This window comes from Columba livia, chromosome 24 (assembly GCF_036013475.1).
Source record: "Columba livia isolate bColLiv1 breed racing homer chromosome 24, bColLiv1.pat.W.v2, whole genome shotgun sequence".
In the NCBI taxonomy this organism is placed as follows: Eukaryota; Metazoa; Chordata; class Aves; order Columbiformes; family Columbidae; genus Columba; species Columba livia.
The window spans coordinates 5765557-5782333 of record NC_088625.1 but is presented as its reverse complement, the minus strand read 5'-3'; the positions used below and the strand labels follow the sequence as shown (position 1 = coordinate 5782333).

At 55.4% G+C, this 16777-nt stretch overlaps 2 protein-coding genes across 4 annotated transcripts; both read left to right on the top strand.

The window, feature by feature from the left end:
- The first annotated feature begins 19 nt into the window (after nucleotides 1-19).
- On the top strand, nucleotides 20-10162 carry DDX25 (DEAD-box helicase 25). Of its 3 annotated transcripts, XM_065040601.1 has the most exons (12): nucleotides 20-158; nucleotides 234-264; nucleotides 339-401; nucleotides 1130-1265; nucleotides 1346-1438; nucleotides 1518-1620; nucleotides 2112-2226; nucleotides 2375-2552; nucleotides 3611-3848; nucleotides 4004-4166; nucleotides 8549-8737; nucleotides 9945-10162. In XM_065040601.1, exons 1-12 carry the CDS (start codon nucleotides 120-122, stop codon nucleotides 10004-10006), a joined length of 1410 nt encoding a protein of 469 aa, XP_064896673.1. In that variant the 5' UTR covers nucleotides 20-119; the 3' UTR covers nucleotides 10007-10162. The 3 variants fall into 3 exon arrangements, with proteins under 3 accessions (XP_064896673.1, XP_064896672.1, XP_064896674.1); XM_065040600.1 differs by having other exon boundaries at nucleotides 61-264; XM_065040602.1 differs by lacking the exon at nucleotides 234-264 and having other exon boundaries at nucleotides 107-209.
- A 663-nt stretch (nucleotides 10163-10825) lies between these two features.
- VSIG10L2 (V-set and immunoglobulin domain containing 10 like 2) lies at nucleotides 10826-16430 on the top strand. The gene is given in 10 exon segments (XM_065040019.1): nucleotides 10826-10904; nucleotides 10979-11338; nucleotides 12215-12502; nucleotides 13598-13873; nucleotides 14420-14692; nucleotides 14810-15115; nucleotides 15118-15444; nucleotides 15519-15821; nucleotides 16030-16152; nucleotides 16327-16430. Coding segments are annotated over 10 exon segments (2439 nt in total).
- Nucleotides 16431-16777: the final 347 nt, after the last annotated feature.

The window sequence follows — 16777 nt, the reverse complement described above, 5'->3', positions numbered from 1 at the left end:
CCGTTAGGGGGCGTCACCGCCCCCACCCAACCAGCCAATCCCGTGCCCGCTCCGCCGCGCCGCGGTCCGCCCGCCCGGCAGGCGGCGCCACCCGCGTGAACACTGGGGAAGCGGTCGCCATGGCGGAGGCGGGGGACAGCGGCGGCTGGGCCGAGCGGGTGGGCACCGGGACCCCCCACATTGCCCCGGGGCTCCCCGCTCCTTCCCCGGTAACGGCCGCTTCTCCCCCGCAGCTCCGCCGGGACCCGTTCGTGCACCGCCGGGGTAAGGGGAGGCCCCGCGCCCCGGGCCGGCCTGCGCCTCACGGGCCGCTCTGTGACCCGCTCTGTGACCCGCAGGAGGATCCGCAGGAGGCCGCGGTGACCAGAGGGACGACGAGGAGGAGGAGGAGGAGGAGAGAGGTGGGGCCGGGGGCGGTTTCGGGGGTCCTGGGAGCGTCCTGGGGGCTTTGGGGAGAGTCCTGGGGGGATCTGGAGGGGTCTTGGGGGGCCCTGGGGGCTTATGAGGGTCTCGAGGGGGTTCTGGGGTGTCTTGAAGGGTCCGGGGGGGCTCTTGAGAGGATCCTGGGGGGTGTCCTGGGGGTTTCTGAGGGTCTCGAGGGGGATCTGGGGTGTCTTGAAGGGTCCTGGGGGGTGTCCTGGGGGTTTCTGAGGGTTTTGGAGGATCCTGGGGGGATCTTGGGGGCACCCTGAGGGTTTCTGGGGGATCCTGGGAGGGATCCTGAGGGGTTTTGGGGTGTTTCTACAGGGGCCTTGGGGGGTTCTGGGGGTTTCTGAGGGTCCTGGGTGGCTTCTGAGGTGTCTTGGGGGGTCATGGGGGGATCCTGAAGGCTCCGGGAAGGATTTTGAGGGAATCCTCGGGGTCTCTAGAGGATCCTTGGGGTTTTCTGAGGCGTGTTAGGGGTCCTGGGGGGATCCTGAGGGGTCCTGCGGATCTTTGGGCATCCTGGGGGGGGTATCTGGGGGCACAGGCGGGCTCTACACACACTAATTATCGTCACTCACTAATTACTTACAGCCTTCCGTGGCTTTCCCAAGAGCGGGGACGTCTGGATACCCAATATTTGCAGGAAAGGGGCAAAACTCATCATAAAGTCCCATTTTTAACTGTTTTTCTTCTTTTTTTTCAGTGGATTCGGCGGAAACGTCGCTGCTGAACAAGCTGATCCGCACGTCACTGGTGGAGTCGAGTCACCACGTGGAGATCCTGCAGCAGGACCCCAAATCCCCCCTGTTTTCCGTCAAAACCTTCGAGGAGCTGCCCCTGTGAGCCTTAAAAAAGCCCCAAACCCACCATTTTGCCTCAAAACGCCACGTTTTGATGCTCTTCTTTTTAATTTTTACAGGAAAAAGGAGCTTTTGAAGGGCATTTACATGATGGGCTTCAACCGCCCCTCGAAGATCCAGGAGACAGCGCTGCCCATCATGCTGGCGTATCCGTGAGTGCCCGGCGCACGGGTTCGCCCCCAAAATCGAGGCTTTCGTCCCCAAAACGCTCCTGCTTTCTTTGCTTTGCAGGCCCCAAAATTTGATTGCGCAGAGCCAGTCAGGGACAGGGAAAACAGCGGCTTTTGTCTTGGCGATGCTGAGCAGGGTTAATGCCGCCGAGAAATCCCCGCAGGTAACGTAGGAAAGGGAGAGTTGACGCAGGAAAACGGGGTTTTCTTACCCAAAAATCCTCCAGACGCCGCGCTGGGTTTTGGCCCCATCTCTGGTTTTAAACCCGTCGAAGAAACAGGTAGGACAAAAACCATGGCGCCGGCTTAAGGGACGCGCTTTGAGTCGCCGCTTTAAGCCGAGCTTTAGCTTTCCTAAACTTCAGTTTTGCAGCGGTTTAAACGCCCTCATCACTTTGTGATTTAAATCCCTCGTCTCGATTTAAAGGCTGGTTTTAAATAACTTAAACCCAGTTTTAAAGAAATAGAGCGACGGCGGCTTTTTTCCGCTTCAATCCCGCGTGCGACGCCGCAGCTCCCCCCACATTTCTTGAATGATTTTCCTGCGCTTTTCTCGCTGTCCCTTCAATATATTTCATCACCTCGCACCCCAGCAACACCCCCGGGGTTTTAAACTCTCTGATTTTCGCCTCACCGTTCCTTTTCTCCCCCCAAGTGCCTCTGTTTGGCTCCCACCTACGAGCTGGCGCTGCAGATCGGCCGGGTGATCGAGACCATCGGGCGGTTCTGCGCCGACGTGCGGGTGACCTACGCCGTGCGGGGAAACCGCGGTGAGTCCTTTCGGTTCCCTTGTCGCTCTTTCTCGGGTGAGTTTCCACCCCCCAGGAGCATCACCCCGCTCACGGTTTGAATTTAAACCCTCGACGGGTGGAAGTTGGGTTGAAAAAGGCGTTAAGATGCGGTTTTCCGGCATGGCAGTGGTGCCAGGCACCACGCCGGCCGAGCAGATTGTCATCGGGACGCCGGGGACGATGCTCGACTGGTGCTTCAAGAAGAAGTTGGTGGACGTGAAGAAGATCAAGCTGTTTGTGCTGGACGAGGCCGACATCATGATTGACACGCAGGGGCTCTCCTCCCAGAGCATCCGCATCCAGAGGTGAAGATTTGTTCTGGTTTTTGGGGTTTTAATAGCTTTTTGAGGGAGTTTTGGGGCTGGGGGACGTGGCTTTTCGCAAAACGGCCGCAAGATGCAAAGAGACACTTTGTTCTCCTTTGAGACGTTGGGTTGGGTTCAATTTCCATCAAAAGTGACACAAAATCCGCTTAAATTAAATTATCAGGGGCTCTTCTACCAGATCATCCACATGCCGAGGTTTTCTTTTTCCATTTTTTTAGCCTTTTTTGAGGGAATTTTGGGGCCGGGGACGTGGCTTTTCACAAAACAGCGGCCGCAAGATGCAGAAAGACGCTCCGTTTTCCTTCGAGCCGTTGCGTTGGGTTCTTTTTCCGTCAAAAGTGACCCAAAATCCACTTAAATTAAATTATTAGGGGTTCTCCTCCCAGAGCATCCACATCCAAAGGTGAAGATTTGTTCCCTTTTTTGAAGTTTTTATCCCTTTTTGAGGGAATTTTGAAGCCGGGGATGCAGCTTTTCACAAAGCGGTGGCAGCAAGACACAGGGAGAAGCTTCTGTTTCCTTCAAGCTCTTGGGTTTGGTTCTTTTCCCATCAAAAGCGACACAAAATCAACTCAAATTACATTATTGGGGCCTCTTCTACCAGAGCACCCACACCCGGAGGTTTTCTTTTTCCATTAATTGCTTTTTAAGGAGATTTTTGGGGCTGGGGACGTGGCTTTTCGCAAAACAGCGGCCACAAGATGCAGAAAGACGCTTCGTTTTCCTTCGAGCCGCTGGGTCAGGTTCAATTTCCATCAAAAGTGATGCAAAATCCGCTTAAATTAAATCATTAGGGGTTCTCCTTGCAGAGCATCTACATCCAGAGGTTCCTTTTTTCCATTTATTGCCTTTTAAGGGAAATTTTGGGGCCGGGGACGTGGCTTTTCGCAAAACAGCGGCCACGAGGTGCAGAGAGATGCTTCGCTTTCCTACGCGCCGTTGGGTTGGGTTCTTCTCCATCAAAAGCACCACAAGATCAGCTTAAATGAAATGACTTTTGCTTTCAAATGGGTCCAAATTGCCTCGTTCCGGCGCAGGGCGCTACCCAAGGGCTGCCAGATGCTGCTCTTCTCGGCCACGTTCAAGGAGAGCGTCCGCGCCTTCGCCGTGCAGATCGTGGCCAACCCCATCGTCATCAAGCTGCGCGAGGAGGAGCTGACGCTCAGCAACATCCGCCAGTATTTCTTCGTGTGCCGCGGGCGCGAGGAAAAGTACCAGGCGCTCTGCAACATCTACGGCAGCGTCACCATCGGCCAGGCCATGATTTTTTGCCCGGTAAAGCGGTAAAATCGGGGATATTTTACATTTTGCGATGAGCGTAATTGGGGTTTTTGCGGTGTTTTTGATGTATATTGCGGCACCGCCGGCTCTAGGGTGGGAATGTTGGGTTGGGAGCGATGGGGGTGACGGCGGGGTCGTGTTTTTGGCAGACGCGGCGCAGCGCGGACTGGCTGGCGCTGGAGATGAGCCAGGACGGGCACCGCGTCGCCGTCCTGACGGCCGAGCTGACCGTGGCCCAACGCGCCGACGTCATCCAGCGCTTCCGCGACGGCAAGGAGAAGGTGCTCATCGCCACCAACGTCTGCGCCAGAGGTAGCGCCGCAAACCCAGACACGTCTTTGGCCAAACCCGGACCCGTCTTTGGCCAAACCCAGACATGTCTTTGGCCAAACCCGGACCCGTCTTTGGCCAAACCCAGACCCGTCTTTGGCCAAACCCAGACCCGTCTTTGGCCAAACCCAGACCCGTCTTTGGCCAAACCCGGACCCGTCTTTGGCCAAACCCGGACCCGTCTTTGGCCAAACCCGGACCCGTCTTTGGCCAAACCCGGACCCGTCTTTGGCCAAACCCGGACCCGTCTTTGGCCAAACCCGGACCCGTCTTTGGCCAAACCCGGACCCGTCTTTGGCCAAACCCGGACCCGTCTTTGGCCAAACCCGGACCCGTCTTTGGCCAAACCCGGACCCGTCTTTGGCCAAACCCGGACCCGTCTTTGGCCAAACCCGGACCCGTCTTTGGCCAAACCCGGACCCGTCTTTGGCCAAACCCGGACCCGTCTTTGGCCAAACCCGGACCCGTCTTTGGCCAAACCCGGACCCGTCTTTGGCCAAACCCGGACCCGTCTTTGGCCAAACCCGGACCCGTCTTTGGCCAAACCCAACCCGTCTTTGGCCAAACCCAACACGTCTTTGGCCAAACCCAACACGTCTTTGGCCAAACTCAATGCATCTTCTGCTGAACCCAACACGTTTAAACCCAACAACACGTTTATCGCAAAACCCAACGCGTTTTTGGCCAAACTCAACATGTCTTGTGCTGAGCCCAGCACGTTTTCCACAAAACCCAACACGTTTAAACCCAACTAAGCTGTTTTGGCCAAACCAAAACTGAATGCGTTTTTCCACCAAACCCAAAATGTTTTTAGCCAAACCCAACATGTTTTCAGCCAAACCAAATGTGTCCTTTCCTGAACCCAACACGTTTATTGCAAAACCCAACGTGTTTTTACACAGAACCCAGTGCATTTTTGGCCAGACTCAATGCGTCTTTGGCCAAACCCAACACATCTGCTGAATCCAACATGTTTTCCACAAAACCCAACATGTTTTCCACAAAACCCAACATGTTTTCCACAAAACTCAACGTTTAAACTCAACAACGCGTTTTTGGCCAAATCCAATGCGTTTATCGCAAAATCCAACACGTATTTGCACAAAACTTGATGCGTTTTCAGCCAAACCCAGTGTGTTTTTCCACAAAACCCAACACATCTGGTGCTGAACCCAACATGTTTTCCACAAAACCCAACACATTTAAACCCAACGACGCGTTTTTGGCCAAACCAAACACATTTATCACAAAACCCAAGGTGTTTTTGGCCAAACCAAACATGTTTATCACAAAACCCGACACGTATTGGGCCAAACCCAATGCGTTTTCCATGAAACCAAACGTTTTTCACCGAACACAACGCAGTTTTGGTCAAACCCAACACTGCATTTTTGGCCAAATCCAACGACGCGTCTTCCCCAAAACCCAACAACGTATTTTTGGCCAAGCCTGATGCATTCATTGCAAAACCCAAGGCATTTATCCACAAAACCCAATGCATTTTTGGCCAAACCCAACATGTTTTACACAAAACCCAATATGTTTAAACTCAGCGATGTGTTTTTGGCCAAACCCAACGTGTTTATCACAAAACCCAACACGTTTTTCCACAAAACTCAACATGTTTTCTGCCAAACCCAACGTGTTTTCCACAAAACCCAACGCGTTTAAACCCATCAACGTGTATTTCCACAAAACCCAACACGTTTAAAGCCAACAGTGCATTTTTGGCCAAACCCAATGCGTTTTTCCACAAAACCCAACGCATTTTTGACCAGACTCAACATGTTTTTGGCCAAACGTGATGTGTTTGTCGCAAAACCCGACATGTTTTCTGCCAAACCCAACACATCCTGTGCTGAACCCAACATGTCTTCCATAAGACCCAACGTGTTTAAACCCAACTATGCGTTTTGGCCAAACCCAACACATTTGTCGCAAAACCCGACGTGTTTTACCACAAAACCCAGCACGTTTTTGGCCAAACCCAACACGTTTTTCCACAAAACCCAACGCATTTTTGGCCAAACTCGTGTCTTGTGCTGAATCCAACGCGTTTATCACAAAACCCAATGTGTTTAAACCCAACGATGTGTTTTTGGCCAAACCCAATGCGTTTATGGCAAAACCTGTCACGTTTTCAGCCAAACTCAACGTGTTTTCGGCCAAACCCAACGCGTCTTGTGCTGAACCCAACACATTTTCCACAAAACCCAACACGTTTAAACCCAATGACGTGTTTTTGGCCAAACCCAACACGTTTTACACAAAACCCAACACATTTAAACTCAGCGATGCGTTTTTGGCCAAACCCAACGCCTTTATCAAAAAACCCAACACATTTTTCCACAAAACTCAACATGTTTTCTGCCAAACCCAACGTGTTTTCCACAAAACCCAACGCGTTTAAACCCAACAACGTGTATTTCCACAAAACCCAACACGTTTAAACCCAATGATGCGTTTTTGGCCAAACCCAACATGTTTATCCCAAAACCCAATGTGTTTTTGGCCAAACTCAATGCATTTTCCATGAAACCAAACGTGTTTTCCACCAAACACAACGCAATTTTGGTCAAACCCAACACTTCATTTTTGGCCAAATCCAACGACGTGTCATCCCCAAAACCCAACAACATGTTTTTGGCCAAGCCTGATGCATTTATTGCAAAACCCAAGGCATTTATCCACAAAACCCAATGCGTTTTTGGCCAAACCCAACATGTTTTACACAAAACCCAATATGTTTAAACTCAGCGATGCGTTTTTGGCCAAACCCAACGTGTTTATCACAAAACCCAACACGTTTTTCCACAAAACTCAACACATTTTCTGCCAAACCCAACGTGTTTTCCACAAAACCCAACGCGTTTAAACCCAACAACGTGTATTTCCACAAAACCCAACACGTTTAAAGCCAACAGTGCATTTTTGGCCAAACCCAACACGTTTTTCCACAAAACCCAACGCATTTTTGGCCAGACTCAACATGTTTTTGGCCAAACGTGATGTGTTTGTCGCAAAACCCGACATGTTTTCTGCCAAACCCAACACATCCTGTGCTGAACCCAACGTGTCTTCCATAAGACCCAACGTGTTTAAACCCAACTTTGCGTTTTGGCCAAACCCAACACGTTTATCGCAAAACCCGACGTGTTTTACCACAAAACCCAACACGTTTTTGGCCAAACCCAAGACGTTTTTCCACAAAACCCAACGCATTTTTGGCCAAACTCGTGTCTTGTGCTGAATCCAACGCGTTTATCACAAAACCCAATGTGTTTAAACCCAACGATGTGTTTTTGGCCAAACCCAATGCGTTTATGGCAAAACCTGTCACGTTTTCAGCCAAACTCAACGTGTTTTCGGCCAAACCCAACGCGTCTTGTGCTGAACCCAACACATTTTCCACAAAACCCAACACGTTTAAACCCAATGATGCGTTTTTGGCCAAACCCAACATGTTTATCCCAAAACCCAATGTGTTTTTGGCCAAACTCAATGCATTTTCCATGAAACCAAACGTGTTTTCCACCAAACACAACGCAATTTTGGTCAAACCCAACACTGCATTTTTGGCCAAATCCAATGACGTGTCATCCCCAAAACCCAACAACATGTTTTTGGCCAAGCCTGATGCATTTATTGCAAAACCAAAGGCATTTATCCACAAAACCCAATGCATTTTTGGCCAAACCCAACGTGTTTTACACAAAACCCAATATGTTTAAACTCAGCGATGCGTTTTTGGCCAAACCCAACGTGTTTATCACAAAACCCAACACGTTTTTCCACAAAACTCAACATGTTTTCTGCCAAACCCAACGTGTTTTCCACAAAACCCAACGCGTTTAAACCCAACAACGTGTTTTTCCACAAAACCCAATGCATTTCTGGCCAAACCCAACACATTTTCAGCCAAACCCAACGTGTCTCATACTGAACCCAACACGTTTTCCACAAAACTCAACACATTTAAACCCAACAACACATTTTTTCACAAAACCCAACGCATTTTCGACCAAACTCAACCCATTTTCAGCCCAACCCAATGTATCTTATGCTGAACCCAACACGTTTTCCACAAAACCCAATGATGTGTTTTTGGCCAAACTCAACAGCATCTTGTGCTGAACCCAACACATTACCACAAAACCCAACACGTTTAAACCCAACAACGTGTTTATTGCAAAACCCAACGTGTTTTTCCACAAAACCCAACACGTTTTTTGGCCAAACCCAACACGTTTTTCCACATTTATCACAAAACCCAACACATTTTGCACCAAACCCAACGTGTTTTCCACCAAACAGATCCTCCCCAAACCCTTTTTTTTGCCTTTTTTCGCTCTTTTCCTCCCCAGGGATCGACGTGCAGCAGGTGACCGTGGTTGTGAACTTCAGCCTCCCCATGGACCAGAAGAACCAGCCGGATTTCGAGACCTATCTGCACCGCATCGGGCGCACGGGCCGGTTCGGGAAACGCGGCATCGCCTTCAGCATGGTGGAGAGTGGCGACGTGGGGCTGGTGCTGCTCATTGAGAAGCATTTCCGTGAGTTTCCTCCCAAATCCAACGTCTTTTCCACCTTCCGACCCATTTTTCGGGGTATTTTTTAGCCCAGACAGCTGAATTTTCACTGAAACAACCCATGAGGTTGTACGTCAATCGGGGTTTTTTCTGTGTTTCCCCCATCACTTGGTGGCTGAAATTGCGCAGGTTTTCCCTGAGATCAAATTGTGGATTTTCACCCTATTTTCACAAGATTTTGCCCACACCGGCCGCTTTTTGAACTATTAGGGTGCAGAAAACCACGTTGCATCCTCAACTTCACCTGCGGAGCCGCTGAACTCACAGAATCCCAGAATGTGAGGGGTTGAAGGGCCCTGGAAAGCTCATGCAGTGCAATCCCCCCATGGAGCAGGAACACCCAGATGAGGTTACACAGGAAGGTGTCCAGGCGGGTTGGAATGTCTGCACAGAAGGAGACTCCACAACCTCCCTGGGCAGCCTGGGCCAGGCTCTGCCACCCTCACCCCAACAAGTTGCTTCTCCTCTTTCACTGGAACCTCCTGTGTTCCAGTTTGCACCCATTGCCCCTTGTCCTGTCACTGGTTGTCACCACAAGAGCCTGGCTCCATCCTCCTGACACTCCCCCTTTCCATCTTGATCCCCAGGAATGAGTCCCCCCTCAGTCTCCTCTTGTCCAGCTCCAGAGCCCCAGCTCCCTCAGCCTTTCCTCACACGGGAGATGCTCCACTCCCTCCAGCATCTTGGTGGCTGCGCTGGACTCTCTCCAGCAGTTCCCTGTCCTGCTGGAACTGAGGGGCCACAGCTGGACACAAGATTCCAGGTGTGGTCTCCCCAGGGCAGAGCAGAGGGGCAGGAGAACCTCTCTGACCTACTGACCACCCCCTTCTAACCCACCCCAGGTACCATTGGCTTCCTGGCCACAAGGGCCCAGTGCTGGCTCATGGTCACCCTGCTGTCCCCAGGACCCCCAGCTCCCTTTCCCCTACGCTGCTCTCTAATAGGTCATTCCCCAACTTACACTGAACCTGGGGCTGTTCCTGCCCAGATTCAAGACTCTACTCCTTGAAATTTAAATTTCTTTTGATTTTATTGTCCTTTAAATTAAAACGCAGGATGAAAATCCGAGTGATGAACCCCCTGAAAACCTGAATTTTGCTTTTTAGTGCCCGTTTGCTTTGGTTTTCGCCCCGTTTGTGCCAAAAAAAATGTCAATTTTTGTCTTTTTTAGAGACCAAGATCAAGCAGCTGGACCCAGAGAACATGGACGAGCTGGAGAAGCTCGAAAATTGAGTTTGCGATGGGGATTTGCTGCTTAGAAATCCCAGTGTTGGTTCAAAACAGAAAGAGAAAACCTCCCGGTTTTGTGCTTTTAACTTCCAGCTGTTTGGGTTTGTTGTGATGTGGGGGTGAAACCCTCAGGTGTAATTAAAGAATTTATAATTATCAGTGATTATCATCCTTGGGTTTGTTTTGGGGTTTATTTCATAGGGTTTTGTAGCATTGAAGGATCCCCCGAGGGGCTGAATGTTCTCAGAGAATAGAAACTTCCCCCCCCAAAATAGAAAACGTGCCCCAAAGAAACCAAAAAGCAGCTCTAGGTGACAAGTTTTAACCCATTTTGGCCATTTTAAGCCCCAAAAAACCTCCTTGATGTTCAACATTAACGGTGTGGGTTTTCTTAATGAGGAATTAATTGTAATTAAGGAATCGGTGATGGGGAGGAGAGGGAATTTTTGCTTTGGCTGAGGGATTTGAGCCGTTATCCCCATGAATATTTGATGCGGGGGATGAAATATCAAACCCCGGTGGCTTCCCCCGGCGCCCAAACATCCTGTTTTCGATCAGCAGCAGCGAATTTTCCCGTTTTTCACCCCAAAAATAAGCAGAGGGCTACGTTTCAGGAATAAATCCTCCCCCGGGAGCGAGAAGAGGGGACGTTGTCACTTCTATGACGAGCCTGTGCGTCCTCAGCCCTCAGATTTAACTGGGTGTTGGGTTTCCCCTCCCCGTGACGGGTTTATTAATAATTAAGGATTAATCAGGGCTGGGCTTAATTACCGGGGGGGTAACCAGAGAGAGCGCAGCGCTGCTTGGGGGGGACATGGTGACATGGAGCGCAGGCGGGTGGCATCAGCACCGCACTGTTGGGGACCCTGGATCCTGTGGCTGCTGCCGGCGCTGGCGGGGGGTGAGTGGAGCCCCAAAACCCCTTGAAATCCCCCCAAAAAACTGGAGAGACCTGAGCGACTCGTCCTCCTGCAGGTCAGCACCTGCCAGGGGGGGACAAGGAGGTGACGGTGACGGGCGTGCGGGGCCGAGCGGTGGAGCTGAGCTGCGGGACGGGGCCGGTGGAGCCGAGCGTTGTGTTTTGGAGCTTCGCGCCGGGGGCGACGTGGCCGCTCGTGACCACCGGGCCACCCCGGGCGGTGGCCGCGAGCCAGGGCAGGGAGGTGATGGTGGCCCCCGGCGCGGGGACACTGGGGCGGGTGACGCTGCGAGCAGGGACGCTGGAGCTACGGGAGCTGCGGGCGGGAGCCCAGGGCCGGTTCCTGTGCCAGGGGCTGTTCCCCGAGCGCGGGCGGCAGCGCCTGGGCTACCACAGCGTCCTGCTGCGCGTCCTCGGTGAGTCGTGGCCACCACGCGGCCGGTACTAGCCAGGGTAGGGCCCTGCTAGCCAACCAAGGGTTCCACTAGCCAAGGTAGGGCACCACTAGCCAAGGAAGGGCCCTACTAGCCAAGGTAGGGCCCCACTAGCCAATGAACAGCCCCACTAGCCAATGAAGGGTCCCACTAGGCAAGGAAGGGCCCCAGGAGCCAAGGAAGGGTCTCACTAGCCAAGGAAGGGCCCCACTGGTCAACAAAGTGTCTCACTAGCCAACGAAGAGTGTCATTAGCCAAGGAAGGTCTCCACTAGCCAACAGAGTCTCACCAGTCAATGAAGGGCCCCATTGGACAACCAAGGGCCCCAATGGTCAACCAAGGGTCTCACTAGCCAACCATGGGCCCCAATAGACAGTGTAGAGCCCCGCTAGCCACTGAACAGCCCCACTAGCCGAGGTAGTCTCCCATTAGCCAAGGTAGAGCCCCACCAGCCAAGGTAGAGCCCCAATAGCCAATAAGGGCTCCACTAGCCAATGTAGACCCCCCACTAGCCAATGTATCAGCCCACTAGTCAAGGTAGGGCTCCACTAGTCAACAAAGCTTGCCACTAGCCACTATGGAGCCTCACTAGCCAACACAGTAGCCCACTAGCCAACCCAGCACCCCAGTATCCAGCCCCACCTCCTTGCCTACCCCAGCAGCCCACCCGCCCAGTCCTGCTCTCACTAGCCCACAGGTGGCCACCCTGGCCAGTCCCCAGGCCCACAGCCAGGCCACCTCCTCACTAGCCCACCCACCTTCTTACTAGCCATCTCACTAGCCAATAAATAGTCTGGGCTGGAGATGTCACCCCGGGTGGGAGAGTTTTGGGGGCCACTGATGTTTGGTTGCCCACAGTGCCAGTCTCCAAGCCCTTCGTGCAGCCATCGGCGGCGGCGGTGGCCGAGGGGACAGCGGTGGCCCTGAGCTGCGCCGTTCGGGAGGGGACAGAGCCACTGAGCTTCTCCTGGCAGCACCGTGAACCCCGGGGAGGTCCCTCGGTGTCACCTCCCCTGGGGACAGTGGGCGCCAGGGCGGAGCTGAACCTGGCGCCGGCCAATCGGAGCCACCTGGGCTGGTACGTCTGCACCGTGGGCAACCAGGTCAACAGCCAGGCCAGCGAGCCCATCTACCTGGACATCGTCTGTGAGTGCCCGGTGGGGGACAAAAGGGGAGGGAGATGCCACCAGGGCCACCATGGGGCAGCCATGGGACATCCATGACCAGCATGAGGCCACCATGGCCACCATGATGGCTCCATGGCCACCGTGGCATGTACATGGCCACTATGATGCCACCATGGCCACCGTGATGCATCCATGGCCACCATGGGACATCCATGGCCACTATGAGACATCCACAGCTACCATGATGCTTCCATGGCCACCATGGTGCATCCATTGCCACCATGCGACATCCATGGCCACCATGATGCCACTGTGATGCCTCCATGGCCACCAGGATGTACCCATGGCCACCATGATGTCCCCATGGCTACCATGGCATGTCCATGGCCACCATGTACCCAGCCAACTTGATGTCTCCATGGCCACCATGGCATGTCCATAGCCACCATGTACATGGCCACCATAATGCCTCCATGGCCACCATGGTGAATCCATGGCCACCAAGCACCCTTTCACCATGATACATCCATGGCCACAATGGAATGTCCATGGCCATCGTGATACCTCCGTGGCCACCATGGTACATCCATGACCACTATGATGCCTCCATGGCCACCATGGGACATCCATGGCCACCTAGATGCCACCATGATGCCTCCACGGCCACCATGATGCTTCCACAGCCATCATGCTACATCGATGGCCACCATGATGTCTCTGTGGCCACCATGGTACATCCATGGCCACCATGACACATTCATGACCACCATGATGGTACATCTATGGTCACCATGATGTCTCCATGGCCACCACAGTACAGCCATGGCCACCATGATGACTCCACGGCCACCATGATGCTTCATGGCCATCATGCTACATATATGGCCACCACAGTACATCCATGGTCACCATGATGTCTCCATGACCATCATGGTAGATTCATGGCCACCACAGTGCCTCCATGGCCACCACGATGTGCCCACAACCACCATATTGGCCCCTTTCTCAGAAGGCTTCACATCCCAGTTCCCCACCAGCAGGAGGACATCCCAGGGACCAACACGTCCCCTCCGTGGGGCCACCCTGGTGACCGCGCGTCCCCATGTCCCCACAGATGGCCCCGACGCGCCAGCCATCACAGTGGAGCCCTTCTCCCCTGAGACCGGGGGCTTCTCGGCGGGCGAGCGGGAGGACGTGGTGCTGAGCTGCCGGGCGCCCTCCAACCCCCCCAGCCGCTACGTCTGGCTCCACAATGGCTCGCAGGTCCACGTTGGCCAAACCTACGTCATGGCGGCCATCGCCCGCGCCCAGGCTGGCACCTACACCTGCCTGGCCGAGAACCCCCACCTGCAGACTCGCACCCAGGCCAGCGTGGTCCTCACCGTCTACTGTGAGTAACGGGGCAGGGAGAGGGGGGGACAGCTGGGGCCACCATGGACCTGGTCACTGTGACGCTTCCATGGCCACCATGGGACATCCATGGCCACCATGACATCTACATGGATACCATGGGACTCCCACGGCCACCATGACATCTCCATGGCCACCATGGTACATCCATGGCCACCACGTATGTGGCTACCATGATGCTTCTTTGGCCACCATACATCCATGGCCACCATGACATGTCCATGGCCATCATGATGTTTCCATGGCCACCATGGTACATCCATGGCCACCATGACACGTTCATGACCACCATGTTGTGGCCATGGCCACATGGCCAACATGACATGTCCATGGCCACCATGATGACTCCCATGGCCACCACAGTACATCTATGATCACCATGATGCCTTCATGGCCACCACAGTCCCCCCAGCCAAGACTAACCAAGACAACTCCCCGGTGAGGCCATGGGTACCGGGGACACTTTGGGGGGTGTCACCCCCTCCACCCCCCACCCCACCCCACCCCGCGGTGCCACTCTCTGCAGACCCCCCCGCCGGCAGCCCCAGCTGCTCCGCCACGGCCACCACCGACCTGCGGGCTGTGGCCCTGCGCTGCCACTGGCCTGGGGGCTTCCCACTGGCAGAGCTGCGCTGGGTGGGCCTCGTGCCCCCCGGGGACAACGAGGAGGTGACAGGGACAAGCGTCTCCATGGCCACCAGCATCCAGCCCGGGGCAGCCACCAGCAACGGCAGCTCCTTCTCCTGCCTGGCATCCCACCCGGCGCTGCCGCGAGGGGCCGTGTGTGGCATCACCCTCTGTGAGTGTCCCCAAAAATGTCCCTGACCCCCCCGCCACGTGAAAGCCACCCAGGTGGCTCTACAATGGGGGTGTCACCTTTTTGGGGGGGACACTTTGGCACCTCTCCCCGCCGCAGGGGTCCCAGCCGGCGGCCCCTCCTGCGTGGTGGCGGCCACCAAGGGTGACGAGTACGTGATGCTGCGGTGCCGCTGGGAGGGGGGGACACCAGCGGTCACCCTGCGCTGGCGGGACGCCGGGGGACACTTTTTGGGGGACCCCTCGCCTTCCGTCGCTGTCCTGGTGCTGAGCACTGGCGGCAGCTTGCGGGGTCGTGATTTCATCTGCGCCGCCGCACACCCACTCCGGGCCGGTGGCGCTGAGTGCCGCCTGCGCTTGGGTAAGCCCCGTTTGTCCCCACTGCCCCATGCCCTGTCACTGTGGGGCAGCACGTCCCTATTGTCCCCAATTTCTCAGACGTCCCCGTGCTGGAGGCAGAGAGCAGTGAGGTGGTGGTGCTGGAGGGCGACGAGGCGCGGCTGGCATGCCGGCGGCACGGTGGGGACAATTTGGGCGCCACCATGGCATGGTACGACCCCAGGGAGCAGGAGGTGACAGCGGGGATGGCCACCAAGTACCATTTAGAGAGGGGTCGAACGTGGCTCAACCTCACGGTCGCCGACGCCGAGTGGCCGCGGGACGCCGGCACCTACCGCTGCGCCGCCGCCAACACCGTGGGCAGCGCCAGCCTCGCCGTGCGCCTGCGCGTGGAACGTGAGTGCAGGACGGGTGGTGGGTCCCCAAGGGGGTGGTGTTTTGGGGTGTCACCCCCCGTGCTGTCCCCACAGGGTACCCGGCACCCCCCAACGTCACCATCAGCAAGCTGCGGTACACACGGGCGCGCACCGAGGTGCGGCTCCAGTGGCGGACACACGGCACTGGGAATCTCACCGGCTTTGTGGTGCAGCGGCGCCCGGCCAAGAAACTGCCCCGGCGGGTGGCCGGGCTCTGGGAAACGGCCGCCGGTGACATCGAGCCTGAGTCCCGTGACCGGCGCCTGGGCGGGCTGGACCCGGCAGTGCTCTACGCTTTTCGGGTGCTGGCCGTCAACCACCGCACGGCCGGGCACCCCTCGGAGGTGCAGACGCCAGGTGAAGTTGGGGGGGGGACGCATTGGAGCGTGGAGTCATCAGTAGGTTTCAGAGTGAACAGGCACAAGCTCCCACCTCTCTGGGCTCCACCCATCCTTGTGCTGGGTGCTGCTTCCTCTCCCCCTGTGCTGCTCACACGTGGGTACTTCGTTACCTAATTACCCCCCAGGGTAATTAGCGAGGCTAACAAGCGGCCGCTCTCTTCCAGCTGAGCCGCCCTTTGAGGCCTACCCAGCGGTGACGGGCGCGGCGGTGGTGGGGATGCTGGTGGCCACCGCCGCAACCCTCCTGGCTGCACACTGCGTCGCCCGGCACCGCAACGCCCTCCCACGTGAGTGCCGGGGCCAGGGGGGGCGGTTTGTCACCCCCCGGCCCCCCGCGCATCACATCCGTCCCTCTGTCTGTCCCCAGGGCTGCACGACCTGCTCTTCCGCACGTGAGTGTCTGAACCCTCTCGTGTCACTGCGCCCCGGCACCGGTGACACCCGTGTTGTCCCCCCGCCAGGGCCGGTGCGCAGGAGCCGGTTGGTGTGCCGGATGACGCCGAAACTGCGGCGAGGACGGAGGATGGAGCTGGAGCGGCATCGGGTAACGGCACCCGTGGGCTGAGCCACCCGCCCCCGTGACATGGCACCCACCCGGTGTCACCGCAATGTCACCTCCTTGCAGAGCCGCCCCCGGACACCAGCGCCGAGCCACCAGTTAATGGCACCAGCACCGAAACAGCGACACCGTGACCCCAATGGCTTTTCTGCTTTATTCTTCCCTTCTTATCCCCCTTGTCCCTTTGTGTCTCGCAACGTCAAGACTCAGCAGCTGGAAGAAAATCAGGGATAAAACGGATCCGGCACAAAAATTTGGGGCTGGTGGCAAAGGGGGTTTTGCTCTTTTACACTATTTTAAAAGGTAAAGCCTTTTTCACCCCAAAACGGGGGATACAGCCCAGGTGGTGAGAA